General features: G+C 38.8%; 1 protein-coding gene across 5 annotated transcripts in view; it reads right to left on the bottom strand.

The window, feature by feature from the left end:
* Positions 1-16,528, bottom strand: part of LOC127571719 (acylamino-acid-releasing enzyme-like) — a 45,563-nt gene that overhangs the window by 5,617 nt on the left and 23,418 nt on the right. For 4 of the 5 annotated variants that reach the window (XM_052018355.1, XM_052018356.1, XM_052018357.1 and 1 more), the window contains exons 14-20: positions 14,682-14,770; positions 10,841-10,979; positions 10,018-10,098; positions 9,020-9,100; positions 6,958-7,046; positions 3,295-3,485; positions 565-667 (exon numbers count right to left, since the gene is read on the bottom strand). In XM_052018355.1, coding sequence (XP_051874315.1) covers positions 565-667; positions 3,295-3,485; positions 6,958-7,046; positions 9,020-9,100; positions 10,018-10,098; positions 10,841-10,979; positions 14,682-14,770 — 773 coding nt within the window. Of the gene's footprint in view, positions 1-564; positions 668-3,271; positions 3,486-6,957; positions 7,047-9,019; positions 9,101-10,017; positions 10,099-10,840; positions 10,980-14,681; positions 14,771-16,528 lie in introns of those variants that run through there. The other variant, XM_052018359.1, reaches the window with a different exon arrangement.

Below are 16,528 nucleotides of genomic sequence, written 5' to 3'. Positions count from 1 at the left end.
TTAAATTTTTCTCCTCTCACTTTAAACCTACGACCTGAATGTGAGTTTTTGAATCCCCTACCCTGGGGAAAAGACTGTGGCTAATCACCTTAAATGAAAACTGACATACAAATAATTAAAGTGGACATCTCTGATACATTATTTTCCCTTTGTGACAATAGTTCGGTGATGTTAGAAGAAAAATCCACAAAAGTTTATCAACAAAGTTGCTCTTTTCTGGGTTTTTTTTGCACTCTTTCAAAGGGAGTTTGCTTCCAGGACCATATGCCTGGAGGATGTGAAAGAGTGACAGAGGTGTCTCTCTTTCAACCACAGTTGCCAGCTTCTGGCTGTTTGGGTTTTTTATCCATAGGATGACTCATCTATGGCCAATTTTTCTCCTTATTGTGTTAAGCCCCATAAGTGGTGGTGTTTGTCAAGTCATCACAAAAGTAATATATAGTGCTCTAGGCCAGTTATGCTAAGCACTATGTACTACACTGTCCTAGTTAAACCGAAGATAGGTGGTACTTTGGATACTGCATGATTCTCCCTTTGGATAAAGTATTGCAGTTTCCTTCTTACCTGAGAGACATATATAATGGGTGATTTGCTCAACAATGCTGTCAACACAGAGGGACTGGGTAACTGGTCTGGGGCAAAATCAAAGCCAGCTTGCACCACGGTGCTGTTGGGAAAAGAAAGGAAACTATATTAAAAAAAAACTAGACCTTAACTGCATTTATGTTATCAATTTATTAGTCTACTTTTTGTTTGCAAATTAAAGTCAGCTGTACCTCAAGTCAAGATAGGCCTACATTTTGCTGGTTCTGAGATCATACACCTTTAAGCCAAACCCCATGACTAATAAATGCCAGCCACACATGACATCTTCCTTCAATTTCCTTGCCTCCACTAATGGGACACTGCAACCTTCGCCAGACACATGACCTTCATAACCCAGCATGGATCAGACTGAAAGCAAAATTGTTACCTCCCATTACAGCTTGGACAGCAAAATAATTGTGGTGCTTATGGCACAAGGCTATTAGCACAGCCAGGAGCCCCAGTTCCTAAGGCAATTCAGTTGTCACAAATACAATGCCTAAGGAGAAAAATAATATGTCCTCTTTTTAAACAAATAAATAAACAATATTAGAAAGCATAATCTTGCACTGATGCAAAGCATTTGCAAAATGGAAAAGTATTCAATTAAAAAGTGTGAATGTGAGGGACAGAACCAGAACTTGCCCAAAATTCAAATAGCTGTGATTACAGACTGCCATAGATCATCAAATACTTCACTACAAGCACCTATCTCCATGAAGTCCCTTTTCCAGTTTGTGCAAAGCAGAAATCTAGCAAAGATGCATAGAGTTTGTGGAATTCCCTAGCTACCAGTGGCAGTGTGTTTGATGTGGGAATTTTTAGTTTCAATTGAAGACTAATGAAATAGAACAAATTAAACTTAATGGATTGGTCTCCTAACAATATATAAAAAAAAACAAAATGCTAGCAGTTCTCAGCAAGTCAAACAACATCTGTGGAGAAAGAAACAATTAATACTTCAGGTTAATAAATCTTCATCGCTCAACCTTGAACACACTCAATAACTGGGTGACCATAGCCCTCCAAGACAGAGTGTACCAAAGATTTACAATCCTCTAGGATTTCTCCTCTCTACTTACTAAATATTGGATCCCTTATTCTGAGACCAGGCTCCCTGGTTCTAGATTCTCCAGCCATAAAAAGCTTGACATCCACCATATGAATTCCTCTCAAGATCTTGTATACCTCGATGACATCACCTATCTTCCTTCAGTGAATATGTGTTAATCCTACTCACTCTCTTCTCACAGCATTACCACTTCACGTCAATAATCGTTCCAGTGAGTATATACTACACTTATTTCAAGACAAGCATATTATTCTTCAGATACAGAGACCAGAATTACCATTACATACTGCAGATGAGGTCTCAACAAAGCCCTGCACAATCAAATTAAGATCTTAGAACTACCCAGAACTTCTAGAATCATTCTTGCCAATATTCAATGAACTTGCTCAAGTGCATCAATGTTTATTTCCAGGTGGGCCTTTCTTCATAATATCTGCTTTTTCCTTTGTACTCTACCATTGATTGAATGAGTATAGATAAAAATAAAACAATTACATGTTCAAAGGGACTACAGAACACCCAAGGATCTACTGGGGGGGGGGGGGGGGCAGAGGGTAAATCATGTAATTATGAAGTAGTGACATCATAATTTCAATTACTGCAATTCTTTCTGAAGATACTTAAGTCAAAATTGTAGCTTACATCTTTTTTTAGCAATTACTGTGGTATAGTTACAGCTATTATAAAACAGTGCAATATTTTGATAGGTTTAACAGAGAGGGTGGTGGGAGATGCAAACGTTGTGGCAATCAAAACTAAGAAAATCAAGAAATTAAATAAGGAATTCAGAGGCAAGTTTTTAAATCCTGAAAAAAAGTGAGTACGTTATCACAGAGGATTGTTGAGGTAGGAAAGCATAAGGGGAGAAGGGAACATAGAGTTATGCTGAAAGGAAACAAATGTGGACTGGTTGGGCTGACTGAGCTTTATATATTCTATACAATTAGGGAGATCCAGATGCAATGTAGCTCCCTTTTGCACTGCCTGAACTATATGGTTTAGCTTGAAACACAAGTTTTAGCACTGCTAGAACATTCTATACAGAAAGGATATGATTGCACTAGAAAGGGGTGCGAGGAATTCACCATTATGATGCCAAGCCAGGAGAATTATAGTCCGGCTATGTCGGAATTGTTTTCTTTGGAACAAAAGAAAGAGGAGATTTAATCAAGGTGTATAAAATTTTGAGAGATCTAATAAAATGAACAGGAAAGATCTTTATTTCGAGCAGAGACATCAATTGCTGGAGGACATGGATTCAGGATTCACCTTTGCTTGGAACATCATGACATCTTCAACTCCCTGAAAAATTCACTTCTAGAGTCTCTGAGTTAGATTGCCAATTTAGTTCAAGTTCACTGCAATTCTATGCTGTGGGGCATAGCTATTGAGACAGTGTTCCAACCTCCCCAAGCTCATTTCATTGAAGGGACCTTAAAGAGAGATCTTTATCACGCAACGTTGGCTGGAATACAATCCAGCTCTCAAAAATAAGAAACATGGAAATGCATTGAGGCACAGAAATTTAATCTGTCACTGGAAAAGAAATATAATAATTACAATTTATGTGTTTACATATACCGAGAAACAAAATATGATAATTTAAATGCATACATTTCAGGAAAATCCAAACTCACTGGTCAGGAATATCTGTTATCCCTAGCTTGGAAGGCAGGTTAATGACAGGATTCCTTGTGGCAAAGGCCTTGTAGAAACCAGGATACTGGCCAATCAGATGACAACCAATAAAGCCTCCATGTGAGCCACCAATTAGCAAAACCTTCTCAGAATCCACAAACTCTTCCTTTAACACACATTCGACAGCAAACTGAAACAAAAGAGAGATTTTTGGAGCAGTATACAGAAAGAAATTACCATTGGAGAATCATCAATTTCCTTAACAATTCCAGACTTTCGTAATAACACTTGGTCACAGCGCTCCTCCGCCTGAAGTTCTTCAGCATTAGGAGAATCACATGGCAGACCAGTATTTTTTGAGAGGGTATCACTGCAGAATTCTGTTGTGCATGAGATCCAAGGCATCACACACAACAGAACAGGTCTTACTCACACGAAGGCCCTCCTTCCACCCAAGTACGCTGTGACCATGGAGAAGTGCATCTCCTGAGAGACAGTAAGGGGTGGGGGGCGGGGCAGGGGCGGGTCTGAGGTGCGATAGACAGGATGTCATTTGGGACTGGAGTAGCACAGGACAAAATCAGGGCTTCAGCTTAGGCAATGAGTGGTCAAGATTGAGATGCATTGGTGAGTGGGGATTCAGGGTCACAGTCCTGCCAGGGTATGGTGATCAGAGGGCCAGAGGAGATGTAAAACAAGGTGGTAGATATTAAAGATCCCCTACGGGGAGCTGATTCCCAGCAATAGACTCCATGAGTTGAGGTCTGTTTAGACAAGTACTTCCTAAGTGCTGGTAAAGCGGGTCTACATTTGTTATGAAGATTTGCAACCTCTAAAGTTGGCATCCAAGCAAATATTGCTGGCCACCACTATGCATGAACACACCTTATGTGCAGAGGACCTGGAGATAAAATTGTGAACTTTTCCAGAGATACTATAAGAACACAATGTATATGCCAATATAATTATATTAACTCATGTAATAAAAGTTTGGACCACACGATTGAATTTCTTGGCCCTTCCCTATACACTTGACTTCTCCGTATGTTGACTTGTTGTCATAGGATCACAGGAATTTATGACTGGTCAGTTGATTTTTTCTACACCATCATTAAAGGGGCTACTTGGGTGAATCACTCTTCCCACTTCTCTGCCCATAGCCTTGTAAGTTACAGCATTTTAAGTAACATGTGCCCACAGGCTAAAGGACAGCTTCTATCCCGCTGTTAAAAGACACTTGAATGGATCTCTTGTACATAAAGAACTCCTGATTTCTCAGTCTACCTCGTCATGTCCCTTGCACCTTATTTGACTACTTGCACTACACTCTCTCTGTAACTGTAATACTATATTCTGCATTCTGTTATTGTTCTTTTTGTACTACCTTGATGTACTTATATTTGGAATGATCTGTCTGAATGACATGCAAACACAGCTTTTCACTGTATCTCGGTACATGTGACAATAATAAATCAATGTCATTTTACAAGTTCAGATGCATCCCTACTCTTTATATGTAGTGAATTACAAAGGATCTGGCTTGTAAATCTACTATCTTAGTCCTGAATCCATGTCCTCCAGCAATTGATGTCTCTGCTCGAAGTAAAGATCTTTCCTGTTCATTTTATTAGATCTCTCAAAATTTTATACACCTTGATTAAATCTCCTCTTAATCTCCTTTGTTCCAAAGAAAACAATTCCAACCTAGCTGGACTATAATTCTCCTGGCTTGGCATCATAATGGTGAATTCCTCTCGCCCCTTTCTAGTGCAATCATATCCTTTCTGTATAGAATGTTCTAGCAGTGCTAAAACTTGTGTTTTATTCAGTTTTATAAACCTTTCTGCTCTTGCATTGCATGCTCAGCCAATAAAGGCACCCTGTATGCTGGCTTTGCCCAGTTATCTATCTGTTCTGCTACTTCTGGAACAACAAAACTTATGGAAAAGTAGTAAAATAAAACTGCAAATGTTGGAAATCCAAAATAAAAACAGAAAATGCTGGAAATACTCAGCAGGTCAAGCACCATTTGTGGGACGAGAAACAGAGTTAATGTTTCAGGTTGAAGACCCTTTGTCAGAACTGGGAAGGAAACAAACAAGCTTGTTAAACCACAGGGGGTGGGGAGGGAGATGTCTCTGACTGGGGAAAAATCAGAGTGGTCATGGGGATGAGCTGTAAACAAAGTCATCTGGTTAATGAGTCAATGGGAACTGTTAGAGCAGAAGAACATAGACAAAAGAACACGGACAAAGCAGAAAGACGTGCCTGGCAGGTTAAGCTGGGCATGCCCTCCACTCCTAAAAGAAAAATAGGGGGAAAAATAACCAAGCTGGCCCAATATTACAGATGGATGACTGATACAGACCAAGAAATCAAGTTACCTTAAGTTGTAGAATTCAATACTGAGTCCAGAAGGCTGCACCACACACAGATGGAAGCATGAGGTACTGCTCCTCAAGCTTGCATTGCATTGGGCCTCATTGGAACAGTACAGGAGGCCACAGACCAATAGGTCAGAGTGGGATTGGGATGGAGAATTAAAAGTGGCAGGCAACGGGAAGCTCAGGGTCACCCCTGTGGACTGGTCACAGGTGTTCTGCAAAGCAGTCACCCAATCTATGTTCGGTTTCTCCAGTGTAGAGGAGAACACTGAATGCAGTACACTAGATTGGAAGAAATGCAAGTGAATTGCTGCATCACCTGTTTGTGTCCCTGGATGGTGGAAAGGGTACATGACGACATATACACTATGCATTCTGACATCTCTCAATTCTTCAGCATTTCTCAGAATCTTACCATTTATGTTGTATTCGCTTGCCTTGTTTACCATCCCAAAATGAATTGTACTTGCTACATTCTTCCCACCTGACCAGTTCATTGATAGCTTCCTGCAGCCTAATTCCTCATAATCAACTCCAGTGCCAGTTTTGGCATCATCTGAAAGCTGCTTAATTCATCACTCATAAATTCGATGCACGTTTTGAAAAGCACGTTTCCTCAGAGTCCCAATGCATACAACATTATAGTCACTAAAACTCCTGCCAACCCTTTCCTCACTGCCACTGAACCAATTCTGCAGCAGTGTCACTTTCTACTGGATCCTATGAGCTTTTACTTCTCTTATTTGTCTCCATGAAGGACTAGTCATGCACTTTGACAAATCCATTCCTACTCTCCTTGATATTCTCCTTGGAATATTTTCCAATAATTTGCCAAACACTGCTTGTAATTACACAAACCATCCTTTTTAAATTAAGCCATCACATCAACTTTCTTATATCAGCAGCACTTTTCCATGTTCCCAGCCCTGATGCTTCATTATACATTTTCTGCTACACCAGAAACAGTAAAATGAAAAAATCTACTAAAGTATCCCTCCTAGAAACCACTTTCAGCAGTATGTTGGACCTTATTGTATCTTATCTCTGCCCATTTTGATTCTACGTCTTATTCTACATCCTGTTATTCAGGGTCAAGCTCTTTTTCCACAACATCCACTTACTATCCAGGATATAGTGCAGATGGAATTCCCGGGAACATTCCCCAGGACTTGAACCTCACCTACTTCGGTAGTTCTGGTTGCTGGCTCCATCTGAAATTCTACTGGATTGTTAATCTGTGCATCCATTTTTATGCAAATTGTTTGAGTAGCTCATTACCTGTACATCTTTCACGTCTTGGCTTCCTATGTTACCGATCAGTGAGCAAATACTGTCTTGTCCGAAGCCACAAGATCCTCTATAATTCACTGAAAGATAGAGGAAATGACCCCTTCAGTATCATGGAATCACAAAATTGTACAGCACAGAAATGGGGCCTTTCAGCCTACCTCGTCTATTGGTAATTATGCTAATCCCATTTGACCACAAGGTCCAGAACCCATCTACTCCTTTCCTATCCAAGTATCTGTCCAAATGCATTTTAAACACCGTAATTATATCTGCCTCTACGATCTCCTCTGGCAACTTAATCTCGATATTCTCATCCTCTGTGCAAAAAACTCACCCCTCAGATCGCTTTTGAATTTCTCCCCTCTCACCTTAAATCTGTGCCCTCTAGTTCTAGATTCCCCTGCCCTTGGAAAAACATGCTGATTATCTATCCTATCTATGCCTCTCATAATAATTTATAAAGCCCTACAAAAAAAGCCCTATAAAGCCCTAACAAAGCCCTATAAAGGACAGCCCTTAGCCTTCTACATTACAGTGAACATAAACGCAGCCTGTCCAATTTCTCCTTACGACTACAGCCTTCCTTTCCAGACAACATACTGTCAAATCTCTTCTGCATTCTCTCACTACTACATCCTTTCTGTAATGTGGTGACCAGAACTGTATACATTAGTCTAAGTGTGGTCTGATCAATGCTTTGTACGGCTACAACATGATGTCCAACTCATACTCAATGCACTGGCTCATGAAGCTGAGGATACCAAATGCCCTATCATTACCCTATCAACCTGTGTCAGCACTTTCAAAGAGCTATGGACTTACACCCAGAGTCTCTCTGTACATCAATGCTCTTAATGTCCTCACCATTTACTTTAAATGTCCTACCAGAATTTGAATTTCCAAAAGAGTATTACCTCACACTTCTCTGGATTAAATTTCATCTGTCACTGCTTCATGCAACTTTCCAGTTAACCAATCAGGCTTCATGGTTGCCACATGGAATAAGGCTGCGTCAATGATTTAAAAGATTATAAGCATCCCACAAGGTTAGGCCAATCATTGACAGTAAGAATTACCCACAATCATTTAAATATAGTCTGAAATAACTCGAACAAGGAAGACTTAATAAAAACAGAAAATGCTGGAACTGCTCATTTGGTTAACGTTTCAACCCCACGACCTTGCTGACATTTCCCGTTATTTTTTTAAAATCAGCTTTCCAACTTTTGCAGTATTTTATTTTATTATGGCGTTATAAGCTTGTGACCATTAAGAGAAGAGGAATGTCATGCCAGCAACTGCACCAATACCACTGCAAAGCACTCATATATAACAGATTTGTCCAACCTATTGGTCCAGGATAATTTTCTACTACCCCACATTCTTTCCCACAGGCTCAATACTGAGCAACTCCTCACCATTTACATTTAACTTACCCACTTCCTCTGACTTCTTTGTCTGTCTCCTATCCTTCCTAAACCTCCCTCCTAAGTTGATAGCCACCTCATCATGACTGATGGTGTCACTACTTTCTAGGGTGCAACAGGTTACTCCAGTCACTTCCCTTTTTCACCCATAACCAGCTGAGTCCTCATATCTATTTCCGTCCATTTCCTTCTGCATCCATCTTTGGAATATAAAGTCCCTAATTCATTTATAACTATATTTTCAAATGCCCAAATGCCAAATCTTTGGCTTACCATTCCCCACAAGACCATTGCAGCTCATTATGTACTGTGCCTGCCCTACCAAACCTTAAGTTTTTGGATATTAATGGAATGAAAGAGTATGGCATTAGTATAGGAAAATGTTGATGGAGTAAAGGATTAGCCATGATCTTCTTGAATAGTTGAGCAAGATCAAGATATCAAATGTCTTCTTCTCCTGATTCCATTTTTTATGTTCCTTTGAATCAGATTTCATACTCTTGATTGTTATTTGATGAACTCTCGTTAAAGAACAAATACAAGGCTAACACTGGATGAGACCTGAAAAGGAGATTAAGATCTTTAAAAGTGATGCAGAGGTAAAAATTAAATTGAGTACTTACCAAGCAGCACTGAATATCCTAACCTACAGAAGGCAGTGGGCAGCAACATCCAACAAGTAATGAAGACAGAGTTAGGTCCTCCTGTGTAAAGGAGACAGCATCAAGATGTACATTGATGTAGCCAGCTGACACATGATCCAATTATGTACCTGCAGCTTCTTTCTGTCCCTCCATAGATTCTGTTCAACTGTTTCTTGGAAATGTGGTAATACTTGATGCAAATATAAACAAAAATGAAATTGACCCTGAATGTAACGCCCAATAGTAGAAAGACAGACTCATTGCCTGATGATTATCAGTCGTATATACTGTATGTGGTCACTGAGAATCACTGATGCATGTGAAACTTTCCTGTTCCTAATGAAGTTATTGAGAGAAAATAGATGGATGATTAAAAGCTAAAATTGATAAACATGACCTCGCTGCATATATCATAAAACACATATTAGATAAATATAAAGCTGTCTGAATACACAATAAGTGTCAAAAAGATGTCTCAACATGAAATAGTATTTAACTAAGCTCTTTCTTTAATGATATTAGGGTCAAAATGGCTCTGCAAGTCCATAGAACTACCTTCAATATCACTGAAGAGGTCACTGATCGGGGATGAACAATATTAATTAGTCCATAAATCTTGAACAGAAACAATACATAGAGATATCTAGATTTTCAAATACATCTTAACTAGTGGTATCCCTTTAAGGTCCTCACAACTAATGGGAAAACCCATCAACTCTCCTCTTGTTTCAACATCACTAGATTTAACATTTTATATTGCTTGTTATGAACTTGAAACTTCAGGCTCATAACTTAAGTGAAGGGAGAGTTTAAATGAAGGACCAATCCAAGTACAATCTGTCCTTTGTGCCTCCTCGCCAAGCTTTGAAGAAAGTTCTGCAAAATGTTCCACAAAACTACTAAGTGATTCTCAGTATTAACAAGGCACAGTTCAAACACCCGTCTTCTGCAAAGTTTGGCACAGTATATCTACTTACCATGTGGACTTACAACAAGTGGAGGTTTGGTACTTTTTTCCTGCCCAGGTACAAGCAAAATACCCTCAAATAGGAGGCTCCCTGTCAGGAAAAAGTACAATAGCTAGAATCAGACAAAATAATACACAGCCAGAGGTGCCACATCTCCCACCTCCTCTAATGACAAACAGTTTGAGTGCATTATGGGAAATATTTATTGGCCTTTTGGTGTGGTAGACCATTAATTAGATCGTGAATATTGTGTATATTTACCAGACCTGGCAATTCAAGCATACTATGACTCTGTCAGACAAAGCAAGATCTAGGCAAATGGTGACAAAACAGAAAAATCGCATTCCATTTCCCACTGGAATTGCATCTTTAGCTCATCAACACTTCCAGTCAAAGAACATGAAATAATTGAAAAATATGAACCTGTGCACCATCATCTTCTGATGGTTTGGTATGATGCAGACACTCAATATTACTCAAATTAGAAAATGGTGTAGAGTAAATTAATTAATTGCAATCCACAGACTCCTACTATTACATTCATGTACAGAGGTTTGAATAACATACAATTAAATCAGACTCTGTCACCTTCCAGAGTCATAAATTAATTGATATGAACATTATGGAACCAGTTACATTGAGAAAACTACTACAAAAGTATTATACACAGGTGTGAGGAAATTGAAATACAACAAAAATGTCACATATCTTTTCATGAAATGAGGTGTGAAGGTTTCAGCAGTCACCAAATATGAAGCAATCAAACTAAAATAAAATACAAACAATCTTGGGTTCAAGGTCTGGCAAATACAAACAGTCCCAAGGCACTTACGGAATTTAGGATTCTCTTGCTCGAAAGGAGGTGTAAAAGTCAGGATTTTCCACTCTATGCCTTGCAATGGTTCAACTTTATCTAGAGCCATCCAGATTATCTCTTGCTCCTTCCCTGCAGCTGGCAGGAAACCCACTTTCTATAGAAATTAAATAGTTTTCACATATCTCAACAACAATTAACTTTGATGTCCTATCAAAAATGGATTTTTATGGCTTTGGTATGTGCTGTTAAGCTAGCACGTGAGCACGTGGTTGAGAAGACAAAAGAACTCTTTGCTACATTTCCCCTTCAGTGTGTTGAATGGAGTGTCACTGCAGAGGTGGGGTGGAGCAGAGTCCCAAGACCATGCAGTTAAATTAAAGGAAACAAAGCTATGCCATGCAGGACATCTTAAATGGATGCATAATGAGATTGCCAATGCAATTTCATTTTTTAACTATCAGCTTTTAAACAAAACTAAACCTTCAAAAAACATTAATACTGCAGGAGGTGCAACAACAGTAGAGACAGCATCATTGCACATGGTTATGCAGATTTCAGAGCTGGCTGGGTCTTACCTTTTCTGTGATTGAGATTGGGTAATCGCTTATAAATACACTTATGATTGAAGGGCATATATTTTGAGGGCTAACTGGTGAAAATGAGCTTCTCACCTTGTGACAATCAAATATACAATGCTGCAAGATAACACTTTCCATTGACTTTGAAAAATAATCCCCGTAAAGATTTAGCAATCATTGCAGTGATAAGTTATGCCCTTCCCACATCTGGCATCAATTATCTGGAAACTTGCAGCTGTAATTGTATCAAGCTGGCTGAGCACCCAATTGTTTTAAAGAACTCTCACAAACGGCATATGATTAACCTAAAAGAACAATTTTCAATTAGCTTTTTAAGTGTTATGCAGAATCCTACATAAAAATTGGAACACACACAAAGTATTAAAAGTAGAAGCTAGAATAAAATTTAAAACAAAACAAAATTTATAATTTTGAAATATTGTGAGTAAATTTGATAACACATATGTAAAAATTCATTTGGTTTAGGGCAAGCTAGTTTATTCAGCTACAATCATGGGTTTATATGTCAGTAAAACTTTACCTTATCATCAAGTAACAAAACCTGAGATTTTCTGTGTATTATTTTTACTATAGAACTGGTTCATAAATATTTTATACGCATATCTGTTCAAGTGATTTTTCTTAATTCTATTGCAGATGGCTGCAAACAAATCCATAGAGGTGCCTTGAATCATTGATGGAAAATTCATGATACCCTCATTTAACTACATATTTACAGAAATCCCAAAGTTGTTGTCAGGTTTTACGGAGTAATGATGGAGAACATCGATAGTTTCACCATCATTACAACCACAAAATCTGAAACCATGCATCATTTGTGCCTAGACCAAAGTATTAGAACAAGTAATTTATAAAAATTATTCCTTCTTTATTGAAAATATGCTGCTTTTTTGGGGGGGGGGGGGGGGAGGAAATAATGTCATTTCCACGTTTTGGAATTCCACACATGCCTGGGCCAGTGCAGAAATACCAAATTTGCTGGCTCCAAATTGTGTGTAATTTCATGACTGTATTGATTTCAACGGAGAGACAAACTGTGAGGGATTCCAATATTTTTTCATTATTCCTAATTATTTAGATGGTTTGTTTTGTATTTTGTTTCGTATTGCTGTTGCTTTTTTTTAAAAAAAATTAACTATTTAAATTCTAATTAATTTAATTTTTAATAGCTTGGGAATGTTTATCAATGTTATTGAATGAGAGGTACAATCAGGGGTAGAAATTCCTCTATCTTTTGTTGTTCAAACAACAATGCATATTTGCCTAACACTGTTTTAAAATCTAATCATTAGGCAGTTGCAAATAACGGCCCATAATACACTTTGCTCAGCTATGCTAGGTCACGAGGATATCAGACAGAGTCAAGGATTTGTTCCTTGCAGCATTTTGAAGTCTGTAAATCAGTATTTTCTTCACAATTCAGAATACCATGTCAAGGGAGAGGTGTACACTTCTAGATCTTACCTCAACACATCTCTTTAGGTACCATGCAACATAAATACCACACTTGCACGTGTCCTTGGATACTGTTCCCATACTAATATCAGGTTGCATAGGTTAGGATGTTTGCAACATGTCATGTTGGAAATATGGAATAAAGGGCTTCAATATTTATAACAACTCTTATTATGAATGCATCACAGATATGTGATAAAAGCTGGTAACATAGAACATTACAGCACAGTACAGGCCCTTCAGCCCACAATGTTGTGTCGACATTTTATCCTGCTCTAAGGTCTATATAACCCTCCCCTCCCACATAGCCCTCCATTTTTCTATCATTCATGTGGCTATCTAAGAGTGTCTTAAACGTCCCTAATGTATCTGCCCCCACAACCTCTGTCAGCAGTGCGTTCCACACACCCACCACTCTCTGTGTAAAAAAACTTACCCCTGACACCCCTCCTTATAGCTTCCTCCAATCACCTTAAAATTATGTCCCCTCATGTTAGCCATTGTCGCCCTGGGAAAAAGTCTCTGACTGTCCACTCATCTATGCCTCTTATCATCTTGTGCATCTCTATCGTCACCTTTCATCCTCCTTCTCTCAAAGAGAAAAGCCCTAGCTCACTCAACCTATCCTCATAAGACATGCTTTCCAATCCAGGTAGCATCCTTGTAAGTCTCCTCTGCACCCTCTCTAAAGCTTCCACATCCTTCCTATGTTGAGGTGACCAGAACTGACCACAGTACTCCAAGTGTGGTCTAACCAGATTTCTATAGAGCTGCAACATTATTTTGTGGCTCTTGAACTCAATACCCCGACTAATGAAGGCCAACACACCATATGCCTTCTTAACAACCCTTTCAACCTATGCAGCAACCTCGGGGCATCTATAGATGTGGACCCCAAGATCCCTCTGTTCCTCCACACTGCTAAGAGTCCTGCATTAACCTTGTATTCTGCCTTCAAATTCGATCTTCCAAAGTGTATCACTTCACACTTTTCCAGGCTGAACTCCATCTGCCACTTCTCAGCCCAGCTCTGCATCTTATCAATGTCCTGTTGTAATCTACAGCAACCTTCTACACTATCCACAACACCACCAACCTTCGTGCCATCAGCAAACTTACTAACCCACCCTTCCACATCCTTATTCAAGTCATTTATAAAAATCTCAAAGAGCGGGTGTCCCAGAACAGATCCCTGCGGAACACCACTGGTCACTGACCTCCAGGCAGAATACGCTCCATCTACCACTACCCTCTGTCTTCTATGGGTGAGCCAGTTCTGAATCCACACAGCCAAGTTTCCCTGGATCCCATGCCGCCTGACTTTCTGAATGAGCCTTCCATGAGGAACCTTATCCATGTAACGTGTTCATTTTCTAAATCAGCAGCTCATCACAAATTCTTCATCATAAGGTTTTCAAAGCAAAGATGTCAGAGTTCAGGACAGGAAAGCACTGGTTAGGTGCAACAATGAATCTCAGCCAAACACAGATTAATCGTGCAAGAAATGCGACTCAGCCATTGCAGGAAAATTAGAGAGTTTATTCCCCTTGGAAAGAAAGTTAAAAATTCACTGGCCCAGTTGATAGTAAATAGGCTGAAATATATTGAAAACAACGACAGATATTTTGGCAATAATTTGCAAGTCATAATATTTTAAAATATGCATAGTTAATTTAACCTGACTCTGCATGATCTTCTATCTAGATGCTTGATATAAATATCCTTCATGATAAATATTCCATCCTTCATATCACTTTATAAGACAAAAGTACACGCTCGATTTAATGCATAAGTTTTCTTACCAAATTAGGTGGACAGTTGGGGGATGAGCAGCTGACCACAATCAGGTCCTGGTGAACATCCAACAATGTCCAACTTCCCATCTCTGAACCTGCAACATAAAAATGTTCATCATCAGAGTATTCACATCAGGTGCTAACTAAAGATTGTTACTTATGGGAGCAAATTAATCTTCCTAAATGTTCAGAATTTTCCCACATCTACACTGATCAGGGTTGTTAAAAGTCCATTAATGGACAGGATGCCCCACATTTAGATAGGAAAATGACTGCCTCGTACAATATCAGTTCAGAGTACCCTTGTATTAGCTGAGTATTTTGTGGATTACTGATGAAGTTAGATATAAACTCATTGTCTGCAATCCTGCCAGAAGAGCCACTGGGATCATCCTTCCTGGCAAGCAGAATAAGACCACCCTCAAACTCTGCCCACAAAAAAATCTGGCACACAGGTTTTTTCTTACTTACTCATCTATGGGATGTGAACATCACTGGAAATGCCAGTGTAGAATGTCCATGCCTACTTGCCTCAGAATTGAGGATACAGTTAGGAATCCACTGCAGTTGTGGATCTGCAATCACACAGAGGCCAAACAGGACATGCCAAACTTCCTTCCCTGAAGAGTATCGGTGAACCAGGTGGATTTTTATAACAATCTGATAGCTCATGGTTACCATTATTGAGACTAGCTTTAATTCCAGACTTATTTAAATTCAATTAACTAATTAAATTCACCAGCTACCATGATGGGATTTGAATTCATGTCTCAAGATCAATGGTCCACAACTCTGGCTACTAGCCTCGTAACTTAACCACTATACTACCATTTCCCGTTGGCTATCCAGCTATCAAAGCTGCCAAATACTCCACCAAAGGCAACAAAATGCTTGTTTTTGAAATGCAGTGTTGGCAATTCCAAAACCAATTGAATTAGAATGATCTTTTTCATAAAAGTAATGAACAATTTTTGTTCTGGTCTTCCCAGTTGGTTCATGAAGCTGACATCCTTGGATATGGTTAAGTTCACGACATGAAGAAGAGAAACACAGGACTGTTGTTAGTCGACGGAGGTAAGGGAGAAGGATGCCAAATCCAGCTTGTAAATTTAGATTTGTGTGGTTTTGTGCTTATCCCTGGTTTAAATCTAAATTGACTGGAATGCAAATCTAAGGAGATATAATTGATAATCTTGCCAGGCACAGAAGAAACACTCCGGCATGGTAATATTAAGATAACTTCTTTCTCAGAGCTAGCTGCCCATTTTTTGATTGGATATGCATGGGCTAGGAGCTGTTTAGATATGTGTTTAAAATATGTGTTCCAAAGAACTGAAAACGCTGCAAGTATGTAGCAAGGTATTCCTTGCTGGCAAAGTCCAAGGTCATTTTGAGATCAAAAGAACAGAAAGGAATATGAACAGTCACTTCATTTCTCTTTAATATGTAGGGGAGAACTAAAATTGCAAGATAAAGATCAAACCAAATTACAAATTGGATTTGGGAGAAAGAAAAAACAAATGGGAAACACAAGCTAAATGTAAAAACATTTTTAAAATACAGGCTAAATTGATACCATTTAAAACAGAATGACAGTTTGCTCAGACATTATTGATGTGGTCAGTAGACCTGATATACCTCATGGTTAGTAAAGTTTTAAAGTCACATTTTTATTTTTGCTTTGTTTTTTAAATCAAGTGTCATCTCTTCAGGACGATTATTGGAAGGTCAGTTTAATGGACGCATCATTTTTTATTCTACACCTTAAGAGTTTTTGTTTTACATGATTATTTGATTACAGAATTGCCAACTCTACTGCAACCATCCTATAGTTTTGATTAAAAGCTGACTTT

The sequence above is a fragment of the Pristis pectinata genome, chromosome 6 (assembly GCF_009764475.1).
Source record: "Pristis pectinata isolate sPriPec2 chromosome 6, sPriPec2.1.pri, whole genome shotgun sequence".
Lineage (NCBI taxonomy): Eukaryota > Metazoa > Chordata > Chondrichthyes > Rhinopristiformes > Pristidae > Pristis > Pristis pectinata.
This window is presented reverse-complemented; position numbering and strand designations above follow the sequence as displayed.